This window comes from Scatophagus argus, chromosome 5 (genome assembly GCF_020382885.2).
Source record: "Scatophagus argus isolate fScaArg1 chromosome 5, fScaArg1.pri, whole genome shotgun sequence".
Classification (NCBI taxonomy): Eukaryota; Metazoa; Chordata; class Actinopteri; family Scatophagidae; genus Scatophagus; species Scatophagus argus.
Window position 1 is genome coordinate 17,236,451 of NC_058497.1, and position 24,618 is coordinate 17,261,068.

A 24,618-nucleotide genomic window follows, 5' to 3' on the forward strand; every position below is an offset into this window, starting at 1 on the left:
ACCGTCTCATAGAAACTCTTCACCACTCTCAGAAGCGCTTCAGACGCGCACTTTCCGTAGACCACATTGTTTCGTAGGAAGTTATTGAACGCCTCCAACTTTGGTTTCGCAAACTTCATTTAAATTTGATTGCTTTATACTGGATTCAGCTCACTAACTTTATGCCGGTCGGCCAAGGATTGTTTGTTTTACGACAGTTTAGCGCAGGTACAATGACCGCGTTCTGCAGCAAACCGACTGATTAAAGGTAAGTTGGACACAAAAGTTTTTACGCGTTGGACAATTTTCTACAGTGCTCCTACAGCTGAATCAGAAGCTCTTTGCATTGTTTCTTTTCAAGCCTGTTCAGCGATGTTTGTACGGATACAACAGAAGAGAAAACAGGTTGAGATTTTGTAAGTGACGCAAACAACAATAATCTCTACACTGTTACCGCAGACCATTGTTTCCCCTTTGGAATATCATAGTGATTGCTCAGTATCTTGTCAGCTTTGTGCTTAAAATAGGGCAATTTCACCTCAGTGAACATAGTCAAAAGGATTATCAACTGTCTCCGCTGACTTGGCTTCTGTTTTGCGCAATTCAACAACTTTTCACTCATGTGTTTCCAATGTTTAGCTGCCAGTATCTGCACTGAACGCCTGTTAATGAGTAAACCTTGGGAATTTGGACACTGCACTGACCTCTTTGACACTGATTGGTATTCCTCTTTTTGTGTTTACCCTTCAGGGGTGAGATCAGTTTTCTTCAGGGTTGCAGTGTTTGTACTGTGACCTGTTACTTTGGACACACGTAGTGAAGAGGACACAAACACTTTAACACCATGGATATCGGCAATGATGTGGATCTGTCCAATAAAAACATCACCCCGTTGTGGAAGCGCCGTACAGACAATTGCAGAAATCCTCAGGACCCGAGCAAACCCAAACCTCGACCCCTGAGTTACCACATAAATGGGGTCATGACTACAGACCTCCCTGTGGAGGGCAATACGTCTTCCTTCACCTTGAGCCAGCCTGCAGAGAAACTGGTGGTCGCTCCCCCATGCTGGGGTAAGAACACTGTGGTGTTGAAGCACGTTCTCAACAAACCCTCCAGGAAATCCAGAGTTGTTCGCAGCATCAGCATCGGACACTTCTCCAACGGACTCTTCTCATTGTCCAGATTTAGGTCTGAGGATAGCAGATCTGCTTCATTGGACAATAGAGTGTATAATGGAGGCTTCGACAGGGTGGACACCAGTAATGGACGGACAGTGTGGCCTGAAAAGCTTCTTCAAGATGCCCAGAAACGTACATCCAGTCCATTCAGTCTCAGCTCAGAGAAAGACCAAATAGCATTTGGGACAAGTTCACCTTCACCTCAAGCTGTTTCTCTTAACCCTTCCTCTCCTGTCTTGTCTCCACGCACTCCTGACAACAACAATTATGCCCACCATGAACTCTCCTTCCTTTCATCTGCATCCAGCCCCTCTCCTCCAGCCCAGCGCACCCCCACCCCTTCCCACAGCTCCACCTCCAGCATCCCCTCCCTCTCATCCCTCACCTCCTCAGACCCCCCAACCCCACGCTCCACTTCACCAGCAGACAGAGGACAGGCACCCCTCAGACAGTCCTCATCATCGCCTGCCTCCTCACGGGTCTCCCGGCATACCTCTTCCTCTTCTTCCATCTCCTCCACCTCACTCTCTCCTTCACTTTCCCCATCTATCTCTCCCTCTCCCTCCATCGTCCTCAGCACCCACAGCCCTGCTGCCCTAAAGATGGGCACCCAGCAGCTCATTCCCAAAGGTTTAGCATCAGACATTCGGCAGAACAGGGTGCCTTCTTCTGGGCCACACGGCCAAGGTTTGGCAGGTCTGCTGGGGTTGGATCATTCAAAGAGAGCGTTGAAAGCCCGCAGCATGGTGGAAACAGGATCCTACTTTTCTACAGGAGGTGGCCTCACCGATGGGACAGATGTGGAAAATGAGAGCCCAGGGGCCCTGAGAAGAGGCCTGAGGAGTACGTCCTATAGGAGGGCTGTTGTGAGTGGAGTAGACTTAGAGGTCCCATCAGTAGATCCAAAAGCCCATCGATTGTCGCAGCCTGTCATCAAAGGGCTAGATGGAGATAAAACAGATTCACCAGTCAGCCCAGAAAGTCCTGGAAGTATAAGCCTCCCTAGCCCTGGAACAGTCAAGTCTGCAAGCCCGAGAACACCCAAACTTGCCAGCCCCAGGATTTCGAAGCCGAGCAGCCCAGGGACAGAAAAGTCTACCAGCACTGAGAAAATCAAGGTGGGCAAACCTGTTAGTCCAAGAAATATAGGGTTGGGTTCAAATGGTTAAATGTCAGAACTCAAAAAACATAGTAGTGCTCTTGAGGGGAAAAAAAGGGATGAAAGAATATACATAAAGCTTCTCTAAACTATTGAACAATTGTCCAGTTTTGACTGTAATGTATTAAAGTCTGAAATTTGCGGTTTTGCACTTGCTTGGGTTGACTTTCTGTCGGTTGTATAGAATATGTACACACACCCCTGATTGGCTCTATTAAAGTGTTGCTGTGGTGCACCTGTAAATACCCTGTGTACTTTGAACATATTTTTTCCATTGCTGTATCAGATTGAGAGTCCTCAACTCAGTTAATCATAATCCATCTTATGGTTTTACTTTTAATTGTGCACAACAATCGCTTAGATTTTTCAGTATGGGTTAGAGTCAGAATTGTAAATTCACAACACAGACTTAGTGTTGTAGATCACACTTGGCAGCAGCAGTTCGGATAAGGCCTTACAAGGAAACAATTAATGTGGTTGTTGGGAGACATGACATAATGTGACACCATGCCCACACATACACACTTAGATACACAGTGTCTCTATAATTAGATAAAGGTCATTGAATTAGGTCAGCAGAAAGGGCACAGACAGGTCAGGGACAGGTGACGGAGGTCGGCAAGCCTCAGAGTTTCATCTGCGTTGGTTCAAGTCATTATATTTGCACTGTGTTTCTCTTTTAGAGTCCAAATAAGAAGAAATTTTTGACCAGTCAGCGGACCTTTGACAGTGAGGGTGAGAATACCCCATCTGTTTTGCTTTCACCACACTTTTGCCTGCATTTCACTCTTCTGGTGTTATTTTAGCCCTTCTGTCTCTCTCAAACAAACATTTTTTTTTAAAAAAAAAAAAACATCAACATAATTAATCTCTCTGTCAAAAAACTTTGTTTCAGAGGAGGAGCTTTATCAGAACTACCAGGAGAAGGCCTTACATAATGACTCGGACGAGGATGCCGATTCCAGAGAACCCAAACCCGATAATGGCATTGTGGTGCAGTACAGACCTATACGCACATCTTGGAGCCAGCTCAGTGTGGTCAGACATTTCTCACATCTTTCTCAACCTTTCTGTACATCCAGTGCACAGACAAACATACAGTATACATACAGTGCAGTGGCTGTGAAGTCTTGGAATGCTAGTTGTCTGAAGAATGCTGTCATATCCAGTTTGGCCACAGTCCATACCCATCCTCCCACTGCTTCCACCTTCCTCTGCCCCTCACTCCGTTGATCAGGGAGTACAGGAGCTTTTCTTAAAGGACTCGGATGGGCAGGGAGGCAGACAGTCAGCCAGACCCACAGGAAGTCTCGGAAGCACTGCTGGGCCTAACGCCAGTGTTGGCAAACTCTACGTTCTCGTCAGACTGCAAATATGTGTAAAATGTTCTCCACAGACAAGCGGGGTGGCTCTGCATTACATAATATAGTTTGGGATCGGATTGGAGGGATAGAGGAATACAGAGGAAGGGAATGAGCTAATTTAGTTTTCTAGCTAAGCATTCCCATCTGTTTGTTTACTTGTTGAGGATGGAGCAAAAACAGATGAGGATGTAGATGGAGACAATTAGGATTAGTTCTGAAATTGCTGAACAGAAAATGATATGCACACAGACTCCAATGAAGTGAAATTAGATTCCAGGTTGAGAACATTCTGAAAATGTCTTATTCAAACTGGTACTGACATTACAAGACTGACCAAACTCTCCCAAAGTCGGCTCTCTTCTCCCAGCTGCGTGACAGCTGTGGATCTGTTAGCGTGAATGTGTTTGGCACAGACAGTACATGATGTAACACTGGCGGATTCTTCTTAAACATTCAGATTTCGTTGGTGCCAGCATGACTCGTGTTATAGGAAATAAGTTAACAAACCAGATATACGAGTTGTCTTGATGTAAATGTCGCATTTCCAAGTAAGCAAGTCTCTTCTCACTCAGCTCCTCCCTTCTTTCGTTGGTGTACTCATCATTGAGGGTTTGAAGAAATGTCACACCCCAGAATTTTAATATTTCTAGTTTCAGAAAGTTAGTTAGTTAGTGCTGCTACCTTGTCCCACGGCAATTTCGTTGCCTAAGGTTTTGGTGGCTTCATCATGCACCAGGGGAACATGGATTCAAGCTTTAAAAAAAAAAAATTATAATTTGCTATTGCGTAGTAATACTTAATTGTCTATGATTCGGTTACACCCAGTGAAAATGGAAACTGGGATAAAGTTCAGTTGGCACGACGGGACGTGTGGTTGCTCATACACTGAAACCTTACTGCCTTGCATTGATAGCTGGTTTTGCTGATATGGATTGTAAAAGGGAAAGTAAGAGCAAGAGAAATAATAAAGCAAGGACTAGGAAGAAAGAACCACAAGAGATGATTGGTATGCTGCAGGTTTGTTTGTTCTTAGTGTTTGCTGAGGGCTTCCACACAGGTATTAGAGAGAAGGAAAGCTCCTCCAGGAGTGTACGACTTCCTTTTGCCTGTGTACCAAAACAGGATGAGAAGCTAGTGGAAGTGAGGCGAGATGGTCTCTCAGGATGTCTGCCTGCATGTGTGATCTGTTAAAGTATGATGTGACCGTGCACAAGGTCGTATTGGTTATATTTGGTGAAACATGAGATGGAGGCATGTTTTTTTTTATTCAGCCTTACCTCTCAGTTTGACAAAGCCACAGTCTGATTAATTCAATAGCACTCTACACCCAGTTCATTCCAAAAGGTTTTCTTGTTTCAATCCTTTTCTCTGGACCAAATCGTGCCAGCCACATGCCAACATGCACGTATGCTTTCTTTTTAATGTATCTGCAGAACTGCCCTTTTTACTTTTAGAGGTTTATGGATACAATAAATTTCCTATTTCTCGTCTGTGCCTCTTTAGTTGAGGAAGATCTTTCTTTCCTCATTTCTTCAACAGCTCCATTGGCTCTCTATTCAGTGAGGTATGCAAAGTGCTCCTTTCATTGTGTGTGAGGACAACAGTTGACACGCACATGCTGTAAATGCAAAGGTCCCGACATGATCAGACCTCAGAGTAGTCAAACAAATGCGACCTTGTATTTAAAATCTTTTCTTGACTTTAAAATCGTTATTCTGATGCTTTTTTTTCTCCTCTCAAATTGTGTTTTCTGTTTAGGTAAAGAAAAGCGGTCTGTCTGAGCGGATGAGTCAGGAAGACCGCAAAAGACAAGAGGTGGGAATTATATTTGACACTTTGTTCGGTTCAGAGTGAGAATAATCCAAATTTGAAGAACTGGTGTTTCAATAAATATTTACCTGAATTTACATTATATTAAGGACGACAAGAGTAGAAATATTAAATTGATATCCAGATAGCATTCCAGACATGATTGTAGAGTACAAATATGTCAAGCATGTTCATAACAGAGCCCATTTCAAAGAGCAGTGAGTGAGTCATGACCTAGTGGGGCAACTGAAGCACGCAAGGTCGCAAATGGATGTATTGAACAAACATGAGCAGTCCCATCTCTCTCCTCACTCTTTTGGTTTCCACTGTCTCCTTCCCGTTCCTCTCTCTCTCTCCCCCTTTCCCTTCATTAGGCCATTTTTGAGGTGATCTCGTCAGAACACTCTTACCTGCACAGTCTTGAGATCCTGATTCGCATGTTCAAGAACTCTGCAGAGCTCAGCGAGGCCATGACCAAGACTGAGCACCACCACCTCTTCTCAAACATCACCGACGTCTGTGAGGCTAGCAAAAAGTAAGTGTGTGGTTGTGTGGCAGACTTATCAGATGCACATCGCTGTGTGTTTTCATGTTTGGTACTCTCTGTGGTGATTTTTACATGGTGGTTGGTATTTTCAGCCTGCTCTTACACGTTCCCTAAAAGTCTATCAGTGTTTGTGGCTTCTGGTTTTGGCTGATGAGCTCAATAATTTTCTCATTTAACAGCACCGCATTCATTCCACGTGAGATGTGTCTATAAACACTGTATGGTGATGCCATTCACATTCTTTCACAAGCGACTATGGGTAGACAGGCTGAGCTGTTGTTTTTGTGTGCATGTGAGGCCATGTGCTGATAGACAGAAAACAGAGCCTGGGAAGAAGCAAGGGGCGAATTGAGAGAGACAAAAGAGCAATTTAGCTTAATTATAGTTGTATTGTCAACATGAATGTTCCGTGCTGCACGAGGGAGCGCAAAGGCAGACAGAATATTTCAGTTGTTTACCTGTTTTAATAGGTGAGTGTAAGAAAAATGCAATAGTTAAAAATTCCCATAGTGAACCTTCTGCATTTACCCATCCATAGTGATTTGTGGTGCATGTATGGACTATTTAGTCACAGTCATGGCCAGGTAATCATGAACCACAGGTCCAGTAAAATGATGGAAACAGTCAAGCATGAGCGACCATGAAAGGTTAGACTTATGAAAACTGTGCTGCCTCTGCAATTACCGTGCTGTTCTGGCCTCACTTACTTTTACAAATGATTGACAGAAGAACATCAGACTCGGTATGTTCTTCGTTCTTATGTTCATGTGTGTGGTTCTTTTTAACTCTGGTATCATTTCGTGTGTTTTTTATGAGGTTTCTATTCAGTGCGATAATGGCCTCAAGTTGCAACTATGATGTAGTTGTTCAATGTGTGAATATTCTCAGCTCTGCGTTCATTATGATAGCAGCCTTAGGTGTTGGTCTGAAACTGTTCACCACGACAGCCCGTCTTTAAACGTATTGCTGTAGTGATGTCAGTCTACAGGCCTGTTATAGGCTCCAAAGATGCTGCAATTAGTCTGAAGTTTACAGTCTTTTCAGACTTTCCCTACTTTAAACTAAAGTTTACTTAGCCTGCCCTGCCAACAAGTAGTTATTGAGATTGTTAGGGTTATTCTCAAAAACCTGCTGTTCTGAGGATATCAGTATCAATATCACAGTATAAACCTCATCTCGGACCAAAGCAGTGTAACATTTCAATGTCCAATCAGATTATTGTGATGCGTAGCAGTGTAGCCAAGTCAAATGCAATGAGTGCTCAGATTGTGGTAATTGTGGGCTCTAATTTTCAAGTGTGACCTCTTAACCAACCAGAGGCATGCTGGCAGCTGCAAATAAATCTCAGTGTGAAATGAGGTTAAGCTAGCCTTAGTCTTTCTGTTGCCTAAGCTTTAGGCAGTTTACCCTGAAAAATGCTGAAAAATGTGAGTGTGAAAAGAAGCCTCTTTAGGACAGTTTTTTGTTTGTTTTTTTTTTTGCTTACCATGTCTGTTTGGTGACGATGTGTGTACATACATGCAGAGTATTCACAGGCCCCCTTGCGCAACTGTTCATGACATCTGCTCAAGGATTCCATGCAGGATTGCAGCCCCCTCATCAGAGAGAAAAAGATTTTCCCATTGCATACAGTATATCATCTGCAATTTACTTGAAGGAAAACAGGTTCTACAGATAATACAACTCACTTTGGCAGCTTATTAGGCATTTTTGAGAACTGACATAGACAGTAGTTGTACATTTATTTATGCCTGTTTCCCGCTTTGAATGGTGGTATCTGTAAATTCCTCAACATTTCCTTTCTTCGTTCAGACGTGCTGTAGCCCATCTCACTCCCCTTTCTCATTCCTGTACATAGGCTACTCATATTAATGTGATACTTTACCTACCCCGCCTAAATTCTTAGACTTGCATGGCTTCGGGGAGGAGAGTGGAGGGCAGAAAGAGACACAGGGACATCAGCACTTAAGATAAAGATTGGCTTGCAGCACAGGTTAAACAAGATGTTTTACTTGGAACCGATAACCAGGCCTTTTCTGGCTCTCAGGGAAATTAGCGGAAATATCACTCCACCTGCAGGCTCCTGTGTAGTCTGTGTGTGTTAGTGAGTGGGAGGACTTTGAATGCAGGTGTGCTACTGATTGTATTTCACTTGCCCCCTTGGGATATGATATACCTCATTCATTACCATGACATATTTTAGAATTGCAGCAACATACTGTAACAAGGGGGAAACTGTCACAGGTAGCAGATCTCTAAAAGCTGATAGATTTTGGTAGAGCTCCTGCTTTTCCATTTATGATTCCTGGTTAGCAGCCTAGCTTTGGGAATTCCCTTTTTTATCGTCACCCTGATTTAACTCCACTGCCTTGACCTCTTCCCTCCTCACAACAGACCGCTATTGGGGTCAACAGGTTGTGCGCCAGGAGCGAGTGTGGCCTGAACTTGAGAAGCCCTGACCTGTTAAAGCCCTGAATACAGCTTTAGGACATGGGCCAGAGGACAGGGCAGGACGTGTGTCTTGTCTGTTATCCTGTGCGATCATGCCCTATTTAGAAAGGGTATAGTTCAAAGAATACGGGGTCAGACATGGAAGCAGGGCTGTGTGCTCACAAGAAGCATTGTTTCCCATAGATAGTCATAGCACAGTGTGTGCGTGTGTGTGTTTGTGTGTGTGTGGACTAGGTAGGGATGGGTGGAGCGCTAAAGGTGCTTTTGCAGATGAGCTCTAGCTCAGTCCAACTGGTCAAGGTCAGCGTCCTGTGTCAGTGCAGTGGTTTCCTGTTTGTCACCTTGGCTCGAGCATGCTAAAACACTTATTCTCTTGAAACTGGTCCTGTGGCGTGCCGTTAAACCGACCATCTGGTGGTGCTCAGGAAGAGGAAAAGCCTCTGTGTTATGTTTAATGGTAGGCTATGTCTATTTTAAGAGGTGGGGAGTTCCTCTTTTGTGATCTTAGTGTGGGTTTAGACGAAAGGTGTTGGTGTTGCTTCCTGCCTTCCTGACTTCATTGTATCCTATATTTTCCCGGTGTGAAATGACTCATGATTTGATGGGTCTGACACAAGCTTTTGCCATGTACGGTATGAATCCCTGACATACTAATGCTTATTCATCCTGCGTTCAGGTTCTTTAAGGAATTGGAGGAAAGACATCAGCAGAGCATTGTGATCGATGACATCAGCGACATTGTTTGCAAGCATGCTGAGTCTAACTTTGACCCTTACATCACATACTGTTCCAATGAGGTCTACCAGCAGAGAACCCTGCAGAGGCTGGTGTGAGTGACCGAGCAGACACACACACACACACATCGATGTCTTATCATATCTGACATGGATTTGATCCAATATCACTTATCTGACACTTTGAACCGGGGAGTTTTACTCAACCTTATGTGCTCATTTTTTTCCTCCCTCTGTCTATCGCTCCCTCTTACTCCATCTAATGTCTCTCCAACCTCTCATGCAGGTCCAAGAATCCAGTTTTTAAGGAGGTGTTGACCAGGATAGAGGGCCACCCAGACTGCAGGAACCTCCCCATGATCTCTTTCCTCATTCTGCCCATGCAGAGGATCACCCGCCTGCCTCTGCTCATGGATGTGAGTGCACTGAAGGCATACAGAAGCATGAGCTGAGGGATTTAAAGACTTTCACTCTTGCGCAACAGTTTGTTTATTCGTACTGCCCTGACTCATTCTACATGGGATGTGTCCTCACCTCAAAGTTGTTTGTGTGATCTTACATACTTCCTTAATAATCCTAACCGGTTCGACTTTTCTTTCTTCCTTTTGAATGTTTTTATTCTTCTCCAGTTTCATGCTTCCTTTGGCACCACATTATTCTGTCCCTACTTTGCCTCCCTTTCTTCTTCTCTTTTGCTCTACTTTCATCCTCCTCTCTCCCGTCTTCTGTCGGTGTTTCCCGAGGGACTCTGGGGTTTCTGCTTTCTGCTCAAAGGCTTTTGGATCCTGAGAAAGTTTGGTTTCGGTTCACTTCTTCCCACAGTTTTCTTTAGGCATCAATATTTTATCCTGCTTAGAGTGTGGTGTGTATGCGTGCAATGGATTGTTGCTGGTTATTGTGCATGAATATGTTTTATGTTGGACTTTTACAGTATAAATTACTCTAATTGATTGGTGTTCTTTCTCCCTTTGCTGCAGACAATTTGTCAGAAGACACCTAAAGACTCGGCAAAATATGAAGAGTGTAAGAAGGCTTTACAAGGAATGAGCAAGGTGTGTCAATCAGAAATGATTCATTTGGATTTTATGTGTTTATATTTTCATAAATTTGCTCCTCCATGCTCCATATGTTGTTATAGGGTGCTTTGCCTTAGCAGGAGACTTTCCTTAGACATAGATAGATAAGATAAGACAAGACAACTTTATTTGTATAGCCCATTTTTACGAGCACTTTGTCTCAAAGGGCTTTACATAACATCACAGCAACTTCCTCTGCCCTTCGACCCTCACATCGACTAAGGAAAAACTCCCAGAAGAAACTTTTAACAGGGAAAGATGGGAGAAACCTCAGGGTGAGCAACAGAGGAGGAATCCCTCACCCAGGATGGGCAGACATGCAATGGATGTTGTACAGGCAGGAAAGCAGTTAATGAATATGGGATAGATGGGGAATATTCAGCCAGGGGAGAGCTGGTGGAGGCAGCTCCTGCTGGGCAGGCTGGACGGTAAACAGGGAGAGCAGGAGCAGCAGACTGGTTGATGAGCAGGGAGGGTAGAAGCAGAGGGAAGGAGGTGATGCAGGTGGATCTGGAGCTCTGGAGAAATCTGTGAAGACACAGAGAGAGTGTGAGACACCAAGGCCAGACTGCACAGCATAACAGATAAAGATGGAACAGCAATTGTGTAGAAGGAGAGGAGAGGAGAGAAGGAGGCTCCCTGTATCCTGATGTGTCCCCCAGCAGTCTAAGCTTATGGCAGCATAACTATAAAATGGTTCAGATTTACCTGAGCCAGCCCTGACTAATAGCTCTATCTATCTATAGAGGACTTGATTAAACTATGATGAATTTGAGCATATTAATCAAAGAATGCTTTAACTGTCATCATAGCATGCAGTTATTTTAGTATTAATTGATGCAAGATGAGAAGAAACAAGTATCTGTGTAATGTGATTAACATAAACTGTGTGTGTGTGTGTGTGTTTGAGCAGGTGGTAAGAAAGTGTAATGAAGGAGCTCGCACAATGGAGCGAACAGAAATGATGTACACCATCAACTCTCAACTGGAGTTCAAGATCAAGGTATGAATGTGGCTTGTGCAATAAAGCACGTGGATGCATCTCCCAACTCTTGTGAAATGTTTCTTTAAATGTGTGTTTATTATACATTTAAAACATGAGCTCATGCAGTCACGCACTGACATGTACACACATGCAGATACAGGCTTGGCGGTTTCAAGTGTCTTATGTAATGTGGGAAATATTAGTCGACACATTTGGGATCCACAGATTTAGGGAACATCTTCTCAGTCTGCATATAGCCAAGTGTTCACACATGCACACATGAATTGTGGTTTCACTTTTCCTTGCGGCAAGAACATTACAGACATTTAGAATACTTTACTCTGTTAGATTTATTGCCTTGTTAATCACATTTTCTGTCTTCTGTTCCTCCAGCCTTTCCCACTGGTCTCATCCTCCAGGTGGATGGTAAAGAGAGGAGAGCTGACTGCGTTTGTGGAGGACAACGGCATCTTCATCAAACGGATATCGCGGCAACAGGTCTACTTCTTGCTCTTCAATGATGTCTTCATTGTCACGAGGAAGAAGAGGTGAGTCCATGTGAGACGGATTTTTGTGTTTCTGTGATTTAGCCGGTGTGAGCATGGCTTTGGTGTGCAGGCTTTACTCATACCTCACCTGCTCTAACATGTGGACTGTGAAAGTGTAATCTAAACCCCTTGCATTGACAACATTGTGTGTGTGTGCGTGCGCACGTGAACCACGTTTAAGTACAGGGTGTGTGAAGTCTTCATCCTTGTGTTTCAGGTTGTCCACGGCATTGAGCCTTTTCAAATGAATTAATGAATTAACTGTCTTTGTTGAAATGAAAGTTAAAGTGTGAAATCATTATCAGGTCATTAGTCAGATTTAATGGGGATTGACCCCTGCAGATGCACTATGCAATCAGGACGGTCTTCCACCCAACACCCCATCCCCTCCCCCACTTTAAGAGTGTGCTTATTAAGCTAAACAGGTACAGTTACCAAACCCTGCTGCGACTCGGCGTTATAAATTTGAAACTGATTTACTGAAAGTTTTCACGATTTCGAAATGTCCCGAATCATCTGGAACATGTCGGCCCGCTTATTGTCAGCCCTGTCAGTGAGCCTGCTTTTCCCTCCTCTGTTTCCTCTAGTTTTAGGCGAAACCATGAAACGAGCCATAAAGAGAACTTCCTTGAAATGATGTGGTTTTCATTTGCGTGTGTGTGTGTAGTGTGGGTGCGCTCACAAGTGTGTCTATTTTCGCCAAAATAATGCCTTCCCATCCTTCTCCCTCTGTGTCTGGAACTGATTTTAGTGCTACTCACAGACTCAAAAAATGCTAAGATTCATTAAAAAAAAAGGAAAAAGAAAAGAAACATACCATATGAAATATTTCTGGGAATCTGACCCTGGATGGGGAGACTCCAGCAGTGAGTGGTGTCAGGCCTGTGTTTGGAAGAGGGATTTGGGAAAGGGAGTGCTCCGGAATCAGAGTGTGTATTTGTGCGTGTGTGTGCGTTGAAAAGGAGAAGCTGTTATAATATTGGTTTGTACTGTGGGGAGCACTGGAGCCCTACTGTGGCACGCTACTCGACTGCACTCCATCTGCACTAATCAAAACAAAAACACACCAGGGGTACGGGAGGCTAGCCAGGCACAGCCAGGTCACAAACCTGTTAGACATAATGGGGTAATGGCTCTTTCCCTTGCCATTGAGCCCAGAACTTGGGGGTTTGTGGGGGAATAGCTTACAAGCAGCTAACTACACTCTGTTGCCAAATGCAATAATGCTTGAATCTTTTTTTGGCTCTTTTCCGCACATTTCTAGTATCATGAAAATCAGAAGGAAGGAGCAAAAAGGTGAAAGCCACAGAAGAGAGAAAACATACCTATGACCTTAGAATGTTTTCTGTTTTACAGGCTTGATCTTCAGAGGAAAGAGACTTAATGCAGTTAATCTCAGTTATTTTCATAAAAATAATAATTGTATTGCCTAATAGACCAAACAACTCACTGTGTAATTAAAAACAAATACAGCCCTGTAACAGTTATTTACAAAAATCAGAGTTTGTAATTGTTTTGCACATGAGAAGATAAAAGTGTCAGTAAGACATCCGGTAGACTCTTAGCTCCTTTTATTGACTTTGAACTGGAACCAAAATGGAGCTGGTTATTGGAAACCAAGCCCGTGTCAGACTTGTTGATTGTCACGCAGCTGGGAAAGTGTTGATCTGCTGCACTCGGGCTCATAGGAACACTTACATAACACTGAGTCCACACCAGCTGGCTCCTCTCTCATCTTCACTTCCCCCATTTTTCCTGTGCGATGCTGGGCATCACCTAAACATTCAGATTTGTTCAGGCTGATATTTCCATCTCTCCTTTTTTTTTTCTCTCTCTGTATTTTTCTCCCTGTCTTTTTGGTAGTCATCGTGACCTTGTGGGGTTTTTTGTTTATCCTGTCTGTGTTTGAGTGTGTTTGCAAGTCTATAATTGCAACACTTTCTGTTTTAGTTTTGTTTTCATCCCTCTCTTTGTTTAACTATGCCATAGTCTCAACACTCCTACTTTGCACTAGAACATTATGCTCTTACCGTGTGTGTGTGTGTGCACGCGTGTTTATGGGCGTGTGTGTACGTGTGTGACTTCACGGTTGACTTGGAGTCTTATCTCAACATCACTCTGAGGATTTGTCTTCAGTCTTCTTGTGTGTTGAAAAACTGGTTGCACACTAGCAGGATTGTAGCTGGCACAGTTGTCATGACGTGTGGCAGATGCCTGCGTTATCTCTACCAGCGGAATGATCTTCATTACAGCGAGGTTGCGTGTTCGTTTCTGTGGAAGTGGCTTGTGAGATGGCCAAACAGTAGATTGGATTTCTCTCTCCTGCTGTTTCTGTTTCAGACAGCTTTTAGGTTTCTCTTCCTGCATTCTGACATAACATATCTCGACTGTTACCCACCTTCTTTTCTCTGTTTAGTAATAATCCGACGCTGTCTGCCTCCTGTGCACAGACACATGGAAAAGCTCATCCCACAGACATGCAGATTCCCCACCCATCCCATTCCTCAGTGTCATGTAAATGGTATCCCAGGCATTTTACCTGTAGGGCTATCAGGATTCAAAATGCTGATGACCCTAAAGTTCAGCTATTTGACCTGTAAACAGTATTTGGGATATCTGGTTATTTTCTTTTAGAAACTCCTTTGGGATCAAGTTTTAATTTACATGGATGGGAACATTGAGAGGTGAAAATTGATCAGTGATATTTTGTATTCTGAGTAGCATTCAGGTGTTAACACTTCAAATTGGGATTAATTCATGCACAAATTATTTTGATGGAAGGATTATAAGATGGGTTTGCAGGTTTTGGGGGATTTGAATCATTGCATATACCCTTTAACTTGTACCTTTAAAAAGGACTTTATTTTTCCAGTTCAGCTGCAAATAAAGATGTTCTACTTAAATCTGCAGAAAATGATCAGTTGTAATATTTTAATGCGTTTTTACTGAGTAAAAAGTCACTTACAAATTGACCAAAAATTCTTACCAACCATTCCTGAAATATCACCGCAACTAAAAAATTAAGACCCTTTTAATGTTGCAGGTAGCTGTAGCTTTAGCACAAGCTCTCTTTCTTGCTTTTCTTTCTTTCGGTCCTTCCCTGTTTTGATGCGCATCCTTTAATTTTTTTTTCCCTGAATTTTTTTCTCCCTGGATTTTCTTTCTCCTCTTCCAAGAGATCTAAGTGGTTTTGGGCAACGTGCTTTAAGTTGATTGATTGGTGGACAATAGAGGCCTTAGGATAACAGTTGAACCTTGTTGAGAGCCTCCCAACCGTGACCATGGATTCTACAACCAGTCCTGAGCCCTGTGTGTATGTGCGCGCGCGCGTGTGTGTGTGTCTAAATGAAAAAGAGACATAGTAAGGTACACTGTCACTACTCTTTTTTTTTTTTAAATTGCAACCTTGGTTCTTTCTTGTGTGTGTGTGTGTGTTCGGCATGAAATGTGAGCACTAATGGACGTGCTGGCTTACAAGAAGCTATTTCCTGTCCAGTAGCATCTCAGCTTGACTGCCATCTCTGTCTCAGGTTGATGAAACACATGTAGGCTGGACTCCTGTTCTTCAGGGGATGATGAAAAAAATACACACACATGTTTTTTGTCCAGATTCGGTGCTGCATTAGATATGCCACGTCTCACAATCAGCTCCAGATGTTTTTAACTGACTCTGTGTACTGCTAGACACGGGGGTCAGGCTCAGGTAAAAGGTACTCATGGGAAATGTAGGCATGTACTAAAGAAACCAGAGGGCAGCTGATTTATTGTGCGGATATGTAGACAGCTGAATGCCTGCACTTTTGACTGGCACAGAATCCAACACAGCGTGACAGGTGATTTGTTAATCCAGGTGAGTTTGATTAACTACATGGCCTTTGGCCTCTAAGGGGTTGAATAGCTGAGGTGCAATGAAACCAAACCTCGAGTCATCTTAAATTTGTTGTGTGAGAGGGAGTGGGTGGATGGTGGGGATGGGTACACAATTAGCAGAAAAAATGTATTTCAAATGTAATGTGCTAAATTCTTACTTGCACAACAAGATTTTATTTATTTATTTAGACTATATAGCCAAAAGTATCCAGACACACCTTTTTATGAGGCTGTTTTACAGGTGTTGGGCTGGGCCCTTTACCTTCAGTCAAGGGAAATCTTAATGCTTCAGCATACCAACACATTTTGGACAATGCTATGTTTCCAACTTTGTGGCAACGGTTTTGGGGAGGCTCTTTTCTATTCCAGCATGACTGTGCCCCAGTGCACAAAGCAAAGTCCATAAAGACATGATTGGATGAGTTTGGTGTGGAAGAACTTGACTGTCCCACACAGAGTCCTGACCTCAACCCCATCCAACACCTTTGACATGACCTGGAACAGAGATTGTGAATTAGGCCTTTTCATTTTTCTAACATTATTGTCTGACCTCACAGATGCTTTAATGCATGAATGGTCAAAAATTCACACACAAAATCTCCAACATCTTGTGGAAAACCTTCCCAGGAGAGTGGAAGCTGATAGAGCCACAAAGCTATCTGTGTAATTAGCCTACAGTGTCATTAAAGTCCCTATTGGTGCAATTATCATGTGTTCCAGTACTTTTGTCTATTTACTGTATATTCTTTTGCTACTTGTAGGATACAGTTCCAGGAAAAATGTTTTTTGAGTTCACTCAACTGTCAAATGTAACTGCACAGCTCCATTTGTATAATTGCATTTCCCTGTATACACATCAGAAGCCTCTTACAGTTTATTTACTAGCTTGTTCAAGAGCTCTTTAAGTGTGGTTATTGCCATTGACTTATGAGCAGTTAACATATTTCTGAACGGGAACTCTTTCTGTCTCTTTCAGCGAGGAGAGTTACACCGTGATAGACTACGCTCTCAGAGACCAGATCTGGGTGGACCCCTGCCAACCCGAGGATCTCAACCTGTCACCCGTCAGAAGCCCCGGCAGCATGCTGAGCTCACGGCAAGCTGGCGCCAACCATCTTTTCAGTCTGTGTTTCCGTAGCAACCACTCTGGGGAAAAGGTGCCCATGATCCTGGGGACAGAGTTGCTGTGAGTGCTATTTTTTTTGTTTTTTTTCACTTGCGATTCAGTTACAGATTGACGAGATCTTGCTGTTAAGCACCTGGTGAATCATGTTTTCTGATGACATAACATGAGCCGTGCACCTTTGTACACCCTCATTAGCAGTCCAGAGTAATCACAAGATTTGGCATTTGGGTTCACACTCAAGAAAGCAGAGTGAGTTTTGTTTCATTATTGTTTTTTTTTTTTCTATGGTTGAGTGATTATCTCTTTTGAAAAAGATAGCTCAGGTTCTCCTCCTCTCCCTGAAACAGACTCCTACTCCCTTATCTATCCTTTATGTACTTTAATATGCTTTTTAACTTAAGGTAAGAAAATCCCATTACCCCTCTCTGCTTAGCTCTTATTTCTTATCTCTTTTTGGACCATTACAGGTCACAGGGATATTTTGTTACATCTATTCTCAAGACACATCCTGAACTGCTTGTTGTTTATGTGACCTAGGAAATGAAGTCTGTTAGTCCATTGTAGAGCTGCACTGTCTGCAGTCGTACAGTAACACAGACCGGCTGTTCTAGATAATTGTTTTGTTGACTGAGTGTCTTCCAACTCAGTCATCTATTCTGCAGAAAGCAACTGCTTTTGTTTAAACTCTGGTTGTAGATTTGTTGCGTGTGCACATGAATGATTACTCACACATCCGACCTAGAAACAGAAGTTTTGTAGTTTCTTGAAACTCGTGCCTGTAGCTGTGTGGGTAAACTGTCCTCCCTGCTCCTGAATCCATCTTTCTTTGTACAGTAAATAGTGTGAAAAGCGCAGTTGTTTAGATAGATTATATAACCCACACAAACAAAGGGGATCTGTCATATACTGGGCTTCGTACAGAGTTTATTTGTTCTAGTTAGTGTTAGGAATTGTAGCCCATGTGTACACATGTACACACACACACTCAGTTTTCACTGTAATTATTTGGTATGGTTCAAGGCTTTGTCAAGGAGTGTTTTCGTATGCACAGGGCCCGTTCATCCTCATTCCTGTGTAGCTAAAGAACCTCCCTCTGTATTCTCATTATAGAAGGTGTGGTTTTCAGCTGCACTTGAAAAACATTGCCTTTAAATGGCTCTCTTATCTTTTTATTTTTCTGTCTATCCACAAATACGTATTGTGTTATTTTGTGCCTACGTGTGGGAAATTACTGCAGTTAAAAAATGTAAGTAGAAGAAATTTAGTTCATGATAAATGAACATTTTAACCCTACACCAAGGCACTATGTCAAAAGATATGTTATTAAAGGAAGACATAAAGCAAGCGTCCGAACAATGCTGACGTAGCTGAACAGAAAAATGTCAAAGAGAAAGAAGTCAGGAGCATTTTAGTGAAAGCAAACCCCATAATCAGTGAGAAGCTGATGCAGTTTTCCAACTTCAAATTTGCATCAAAATAAAGCAACATTTTTGTTAATGGGCTTCCGCATCACCCACCCCAGCGGACCAGTTTGTCGCAGCCATTTCCTCTTGTGACCCCTCAGGAAAGTTTCTGTGTCATTGTTTTATTTTTCAGAATCAGAATCGTCTTTATTGCCATTGTAAGTGAAGAGGTTTCACATTACTAGGAATTTGTCTTGGTGATTGGTGCATACATAGAACGTAAGAAAGAGTAACATATAATAGTAGAATAAAATAGAATAAGTTAAAACAAAATAAAATAAGATAAGTAAAATAAATATGGTTCTGGTTATGGTTTGTGAGTAAACTTGCAACTACAATAAGTTGAAGTATTTTCACAAGGAGCGTAGGGGAATATCGTCCAAAAAGCTGGTAATACCTTAATGCCAGGCAAAAGAAATGCCACCAAAAGGCCGAGAAGCGGCATGCAGAGACCTGCATGTGTGACACTAGGAAAGGAACAAAATCAAAAATGAAAGTAAAAAAGAATTAAATTTAGCAGAAGTAAATTGTCCTCTGACCTCTTCAGTTCACTGTGTGACCCTCGCGGAGAAACCACCGAACTACTATACATCAACACAGTACCATTTTGTGCTTGTTCCTTGTTGCTACTGGAAATTGCAGTTTTCTTTCTGAATAGCAGTGTGGATCACTGATATTAGCCCCCATGCTGACAAAGTGACGGCACTAACAGTATTACGTGTGACTGTGTGGTCTTGTGTGGGCGAAAACCTTGGTGGCATGACTTAAATATGCTGCCCGCTGAGCTTTACACACTGCCCATGTATATATGAGGGGGTCTTCTTGTTTAACTGCCCCCCTCTTTGTAGTGTGTGGAAAGCCCCTGCACTCTCTCCTTTGATAGCTTGGGTTTTGGGGCCCTCGGCATAGTTGTGATGGTGTGTGTGTTTGTGAAGGGTGCTGCACTCTGCTCACTGTAGTACTGAATGATCGCTAGACATTGTGTAAGCTGTTGCCTAGCAGCATGCCATTGTTAAGTGGGCTGTTTCCCACGCCTCCCCCTCCACCCGCTCGTTCGCCCCGCCTGTTGTTTCGCTCTCCCGGACTCTTCTTCACAGTCCCGTGTCTCATCTTTCAGACAGCAGCCAGAGTCTGCTCTTTGTTTGTGATGACCGGAGAATAACTTCCTTTTCCTGCGGCCATTCATCCCAAATTAGTGATCTAACCTAACATGACACTTGGAAGTGGTGATACATTAGTCAGCCTATTTTGGTCTTCTATCAGATTTGAATGAAGCTCAGAGGAACAATAGCAAGGATTGAGGCTGTATCAGAAAAGATCTAAGAGTGGAGTGTACAGCTGCAACTAATGACTGTTTTCGTTATAGCATGAACTACTTATTATACTGATTACTTGTCAAATCTGTAAAATGTCCAAAATTGGTAGAAAGTAAATGAAAAATGCAGACCCGCTTTGTGCAGAATATCTTTGTTAATGAGTGTAAATGTTAAGTGTTAAGTGTTGATGAGCAGGCATACAGTATATATCATTTTTTTTGGTAAAATAAATAAATAAGCACTAGTGGCTGTACTGCATACACTTGACTATATTCCTCACTTTACCACTGAATGTAAGTGCAGCTGAAATTGGGCTCCAATGTGAAATTCCACACATTCTCATCGAAGGCGGGGCTGTGGTTTTTTTTTGGTTTTTTTTTTTTGTGGAAAAGAAACTGTAGAAATTTCCTCATGTTGGTTACAGTGGGCCTTTTTTGCTGTCAAATCCATTTGTTCTCTAGCTGCTGGGCCTTTTTATCTGGCGCCTTACCTGTGTCTGTGTGTGTGTCGCCGTGTGAGGTCTCAAGAACCATACATGCAATAGACTTATCCTTGACCACAGCGGCGACGTAACACATCAGGAATTCAGACAGACAGCTGGACTGGAGATGGCACAAGGACGCCTGTGTGGCTGGTCTCTTGACAGCCTCTCCGGCGTTGTTTGTGATTCATCTGCATCCTCATCTTTTTCTCTGTCTCCTTTTGTTTGGTGTGCGCTTGCCAGCAGGCCTTCCCCGTGACCCCTGATGTCGTGTCCTGTCCAGAGTCAGTGAATAGGGCTTCTCTATTAGTGGAACAGAGCAGCTACAGAAGTCTGCAGCGAAACAGTCCTGTTAGTCAGATATGCAGCTATAACACAAAGCAGCAGCGGTTACGTAACCAGAGGAGGGAGTCTGAGCTTCTGTTGCACATTTTGAAATTGTTTTTGGCTTCTTTTTTTTTTTTGTTTCTGTCATTGTTTTTGATTTTCTCACTATGCCTGCTTTTGTTTATATGATAATGAAAAACTTGCTGGTGGGAATCATTCCCTCTGCCGTGGAGTTTCCCTGGCTGGACAGGGCAGGGAGATGTCATGTTTTTTTGTCAGATGAGTGGGAATTGTATCCGAATGCCGTTCTGACCTGTGGTCAAGTGGAAACAAGGGAAGGCCTTGGCTGAGAGTGAATAAATTGATAGGAATGAGCAGAAAGGCTGAGAAGGACAGTAAGAGATGGAAAAACAATTGTCTGGTGGTGATTTTAAGTTGGCAGAGGAAGGACAGATAGAAAGAGGCTGTCACCGCTCTTTATCTTCTTGTGTCAGAGAGGTTTAACAGTACAGGAGCAAGGCCTCTCATCATTTCAGAGGTGAAACAAGAACCACCGACAATAGATTTATGATTCCCGGCATTCTTTTGCACATTGGGATGAATGGTTAAAAGCAGAGGGAGCTTCACTACCATGAATAGACTGATCCTGCGCAGGCTTGCAGCCATGTAGAGGGGAAGAGGGCAAGCACCTGCTCTTTGTGCATGTGCTGTATTCACATGCCTGAATGTAAACACACACTCACACACTCACAGGATGGAGGCTGTTTGGTGGTATGTGCTTCACATTCCACAGATAACCATTAAGCCCCTCTCAAACACATGTGGTTGCCTGTGTTTGTGTGTGACCGATAAATTGAATATGCGTATGTTCATATCTCTGAGAAAGTATTTCAGCTGTTTAAGCTCGAGGAAGCGACCCGTCTGGACGGTCAGCATGTGTCAAGATGCCTTTCTCTCAGAGCAGCTTGGATGTTGGAAGTACTTCACTTATCTCATGTACGTTTGTTCCAGTGGGATGTCCAGTCCGTAGTTCCCAGACCTTTGGACTGTCGCAGTGACATCCCTGATCAGTTGTTCATTGATCAGTTACTCACTGTTTCACACAAAATGTGTTAGAGTAGCGCTACATAAAGTTGAACTGAACCTCCTGATTGGCTTAATAAAGACTAAAATAAATATAAAAAATAAATAACTTGAATAAATGTATGTATTAAATAGTAAATGTTTGTCAGTAATGCTTTGCCATTTATAGACTATTATAAGCTTAATATTAATAATGTTGTGTGCAAAGAGAGGTAACTGGTGTTGATTGAGACTAAAAATGTTTGGCTGCAAAGGCTGCGGTTTATCAGTCAGAATATTACGGTGTGTGTGTGCACATCGATGGCCTCTACGTCACTAATTTTATTCATAGTAATGTTCATAAAGGTTCATGGTGATTTCATACTGTCAGACTAGTAGTTCAAAGGGAATAGAAACAGCATGTGTGCCGGGGGAATTCAGTAATGAGGTCTGACTCATGGGATTTTTCTGACCATTTGAGGCCCGTGTGCAGAGTGTCAGCGATTGTGCATGTTGTACCCATCTGCATGATTTAGGCTAACAGCGCTGAGTCACAAAGGGCCTCTGCTTCATTTCCTGAACCCCCTTTATGTGTCCCTCTCTTCCTAAATCCTCGCTTCCCTTCAGCAGTAGATGAGAACAGGTGAAATGAGAGATCGAGTTTCTTGGAATCTGACCTGTGCAACTCCACCCATGGTTTCTCTTTACACACCCACTCATGAGAGAAGATAGAGAGAGAGAGAGAGAGAGAACTAGAGAATCAGCCTTTGTGCTTGTTCTCTCCCAATGAAAGACAGACAGAGAGGAGGGAGGGAAGGTAAAACTTGCTGGGCAACTAAATATTCCTCTTGCCTCAGTAGCCTGTTAACTTGTGGGCATGAAAAGTCTGCTTTCATGTTGCTTGGTTTAAGTCGATCCTGACTGTTCTTTTTGGCTGCATGTGTGTCTCAGAAACCGCTGGGACAGAGCATGTGCCACATCTGTAATACAAAATCAAAACAAACAAGTCCTCCGAACAACAAAATAAACTCCTTCAGCCACAGTTTAGGATGTGAGCAACTGCCGCAGCACTGTCAGGTTGTGGGAGTTGTGAACTGAACAGAGCTCTTATTGGAGCCATAACAGTATAATAATTCTGTGCCTTCTTGTGTGTGTGTTTTAGGAATGAGCGTGCTCGCTGGATCAGTGCTCTGGGCCAGAATGTCAACAAGAAGAAGGACAGAACAAGTAAGTTCCCACACACTTATTCTCATGCACGCACTGACCTCTACTTTTAGCCTATTGCACCACCATGTGGTCATTCAGTGAAACTATTTTTTTTTTTTTTCTCATGTTGATCCCAAAACAATTGACTTGTTAATTCACATATGGACTTGCGTTTGTGTGTTGTTTTAGACGCCATGCAGGTGGAGGTGACCAGAACTTACACAGCCAAGCAGCCAGACGAGTTGTCTCTGCAGGTAGCTGACGTGGTGCTGGTCTCGCAGACAGTAGAGGACGGTACGTCAGCTCTCTATGCCTCTCCTGCCTCTCACTCACCTTCTTTAGTATTCCTCCCGTTTCCCACCTTCCTGTTTTAACTGCGTCCTTTCATCATGCTCCTTTTGTTTTCACCTTTTATAGTCACCCCTTTTCCATACTTGTGTGTCTCACATAATACACTTCATACCCGTTTGAAGATGTGGTTTTAAGTCTGTGCAAACACACAGAGGCCAAATGTCAACTCCTTTTTGATGACGATGGCAACTGGCTTTTATGTTAAAGAACAAACAGCACGGAGCATCAATAGCGGTAACACACGACACATGATTCAGTTTTCACGCATCGATACAATTTCTCCTCTTAGGCTGGTATGAAGGTGAGAGACTACGAGATGGAGAGAGCGGCTGGTTCCTCGCCGAGTGTGCCCAACCGATCACGTGCCAGGCCACCATCGAGCGCAACATGCAGAGGATGAACCGCCTGCAGGGCCTGGAGACTAATGTGTGAGCAGGATGAACTGCAAGCTTAAACCACAGACGGCTTTTCTCAGCTGCTGAGGAGACCCTTTGACGCAGCAGTGACCCAGACCTGTGAGTTCAGTAACAGTGGGATAAACGTGAAGACTTCTGCTCAGCGTCCACTAAATATCAGGCATACTGTCTGAATTTCACAGTGGAAGAACTGAAATTTTCTTAATTACCGATTGGTCTCCCCGTGGGTGGGATGGCATGACAGTGGGATCTGTCACATTCATTAATCCCTGGTTGGGTAAAAAAAACTGAACACCCACTGCCAAGAGCCACAGCTTCGGCACCTTGCTACAGAACAACCGCTGGTGTGAAATTTGTACATTTTTTAAATTTTTTTCCAAACCTATTTTTTGAGAGTAATTGACGTGCAGTGTAATAACTGAGACCACAGGAGCATTATAGGAAGTGAGACAGACGCAGCCTGATGTGCGCTCAGTTAATGAGGCTCAGGCCATGTGATTAAGAGCTTCCCCAGTGACAGGGTAACTACGAAGATGCTGATGGTGAAAGTGATAACAAGGCAAGAGAGGGGATTTGGCAGCTTCGCTACAGCGCGTGGGTTGGTGCGGTTGCTCGTATGAGTAGCATCTGAAGGCAAGTGAAACTATTACAATGATATTTACATGAAAATGCAATAAGGAAAAACAATGAATGTTTGTCTGAAGCCTGTAGCACTTTGTGTAATTAGAATAAGTCCTAATTAATTGTTTGATATAAAGAATTACAGTCTGGAAGTATAATCTCATATTTCATCCATGGGTTAAGCATAAGGGCTAAGTGTATTTTCGCTACCTTGCTGTTTGTCACCAGTTAATGTCAACACCATGAATCAGACCCTACATTTGTGTCACAAATGCCATTTTTCCTCTCAATCCACTCAATGATTTGGACAGCCCCATCACATACACACAGACACTTGATGTCAGCCAGAAATGTACATATAAACGTCCCCCTCAGGATTTATAGCTGATGTTACAGAGGCAAGCTGAAATTAATGTGTGTGTGCTGCTGAGACCAGAAGGGAAGAGAGGCCCTGCTTTTAATGTGATTGTCCAGTGTGAGTCATCTTTTTAGTGTTGCCATGCCCAGCCAAAGGATATAAATGGCTTGGTCAGAGTGGTGATAACA

At 43.1% G+C, this 24,618-nt stretch overlaps 1 protein-coding gene across 1 annotated transcript; it reads left to right on the plus strand.

Moving 5' to 3' along the window:
- LOC124059368 (rho guanine nucleotide exchange factor 26-like) lies at nucleotides 1–24,224 on the plus strand. The gene is made up of 15 exons (XM_046389308.1): nucleotides 1–247; nucleotides 730–2,278; nucleotides 3,003–3,054; nucleotides 3,215–3,357; nucleotides 5,442–5,498; nucleotides 5,867–6,027; nucleotides 9,167–9,319; nucleotides 9,511–9,640; nucleotides 10,202–10,276; nucleotides 11,214–11,303; nucleotides 11,679–11,833; nucleotides 16,680–16,889; nucleotides 22,641–22,705; nucleotides 22,874–22,978; nucleotides 23,325–24,224. The coding sequence occupies exons 2-15, from the start codon at nucleotides 824–826 to the stop codon at nucleotides 23,465–23,467; spliced, it is 2,994 nt and encodes a 997-aa protein (XP_046245264.1). The 5' UTR covers nucleotides 1–247; nucleotides 730–823; the 3' UTR covers nucleotides 23,468–24,224.
- Nucleotides 24,225–24,618: the final 394 nt, after the last annotated feature.

Bases quoted from the DNA above. Each gene is read 5' to 3' on its own strand.
- LOC124059368 (XM_046389308.1), top strand. From the start codon at position 824: ATGGATATCGGCAATGATGTGGATCTGTCCAATAAAAACATCACCCCG. The intron at 3,358-5,441 runs GTCAGACATTTC...TTTTCTGTTTAG, and splicing joins CTTGGAGCCAGCTCAGTGTG to GTAAAGAAAAGCGGTCTGTC. The intron at 6,028-9,166 runs GTAAGTGTGTGG...TCCTGCGTTCAG, and splicing joins GTCTGTGAGGCTAGCAAAAA to GTTCTTTAAGGAATTGGAGG.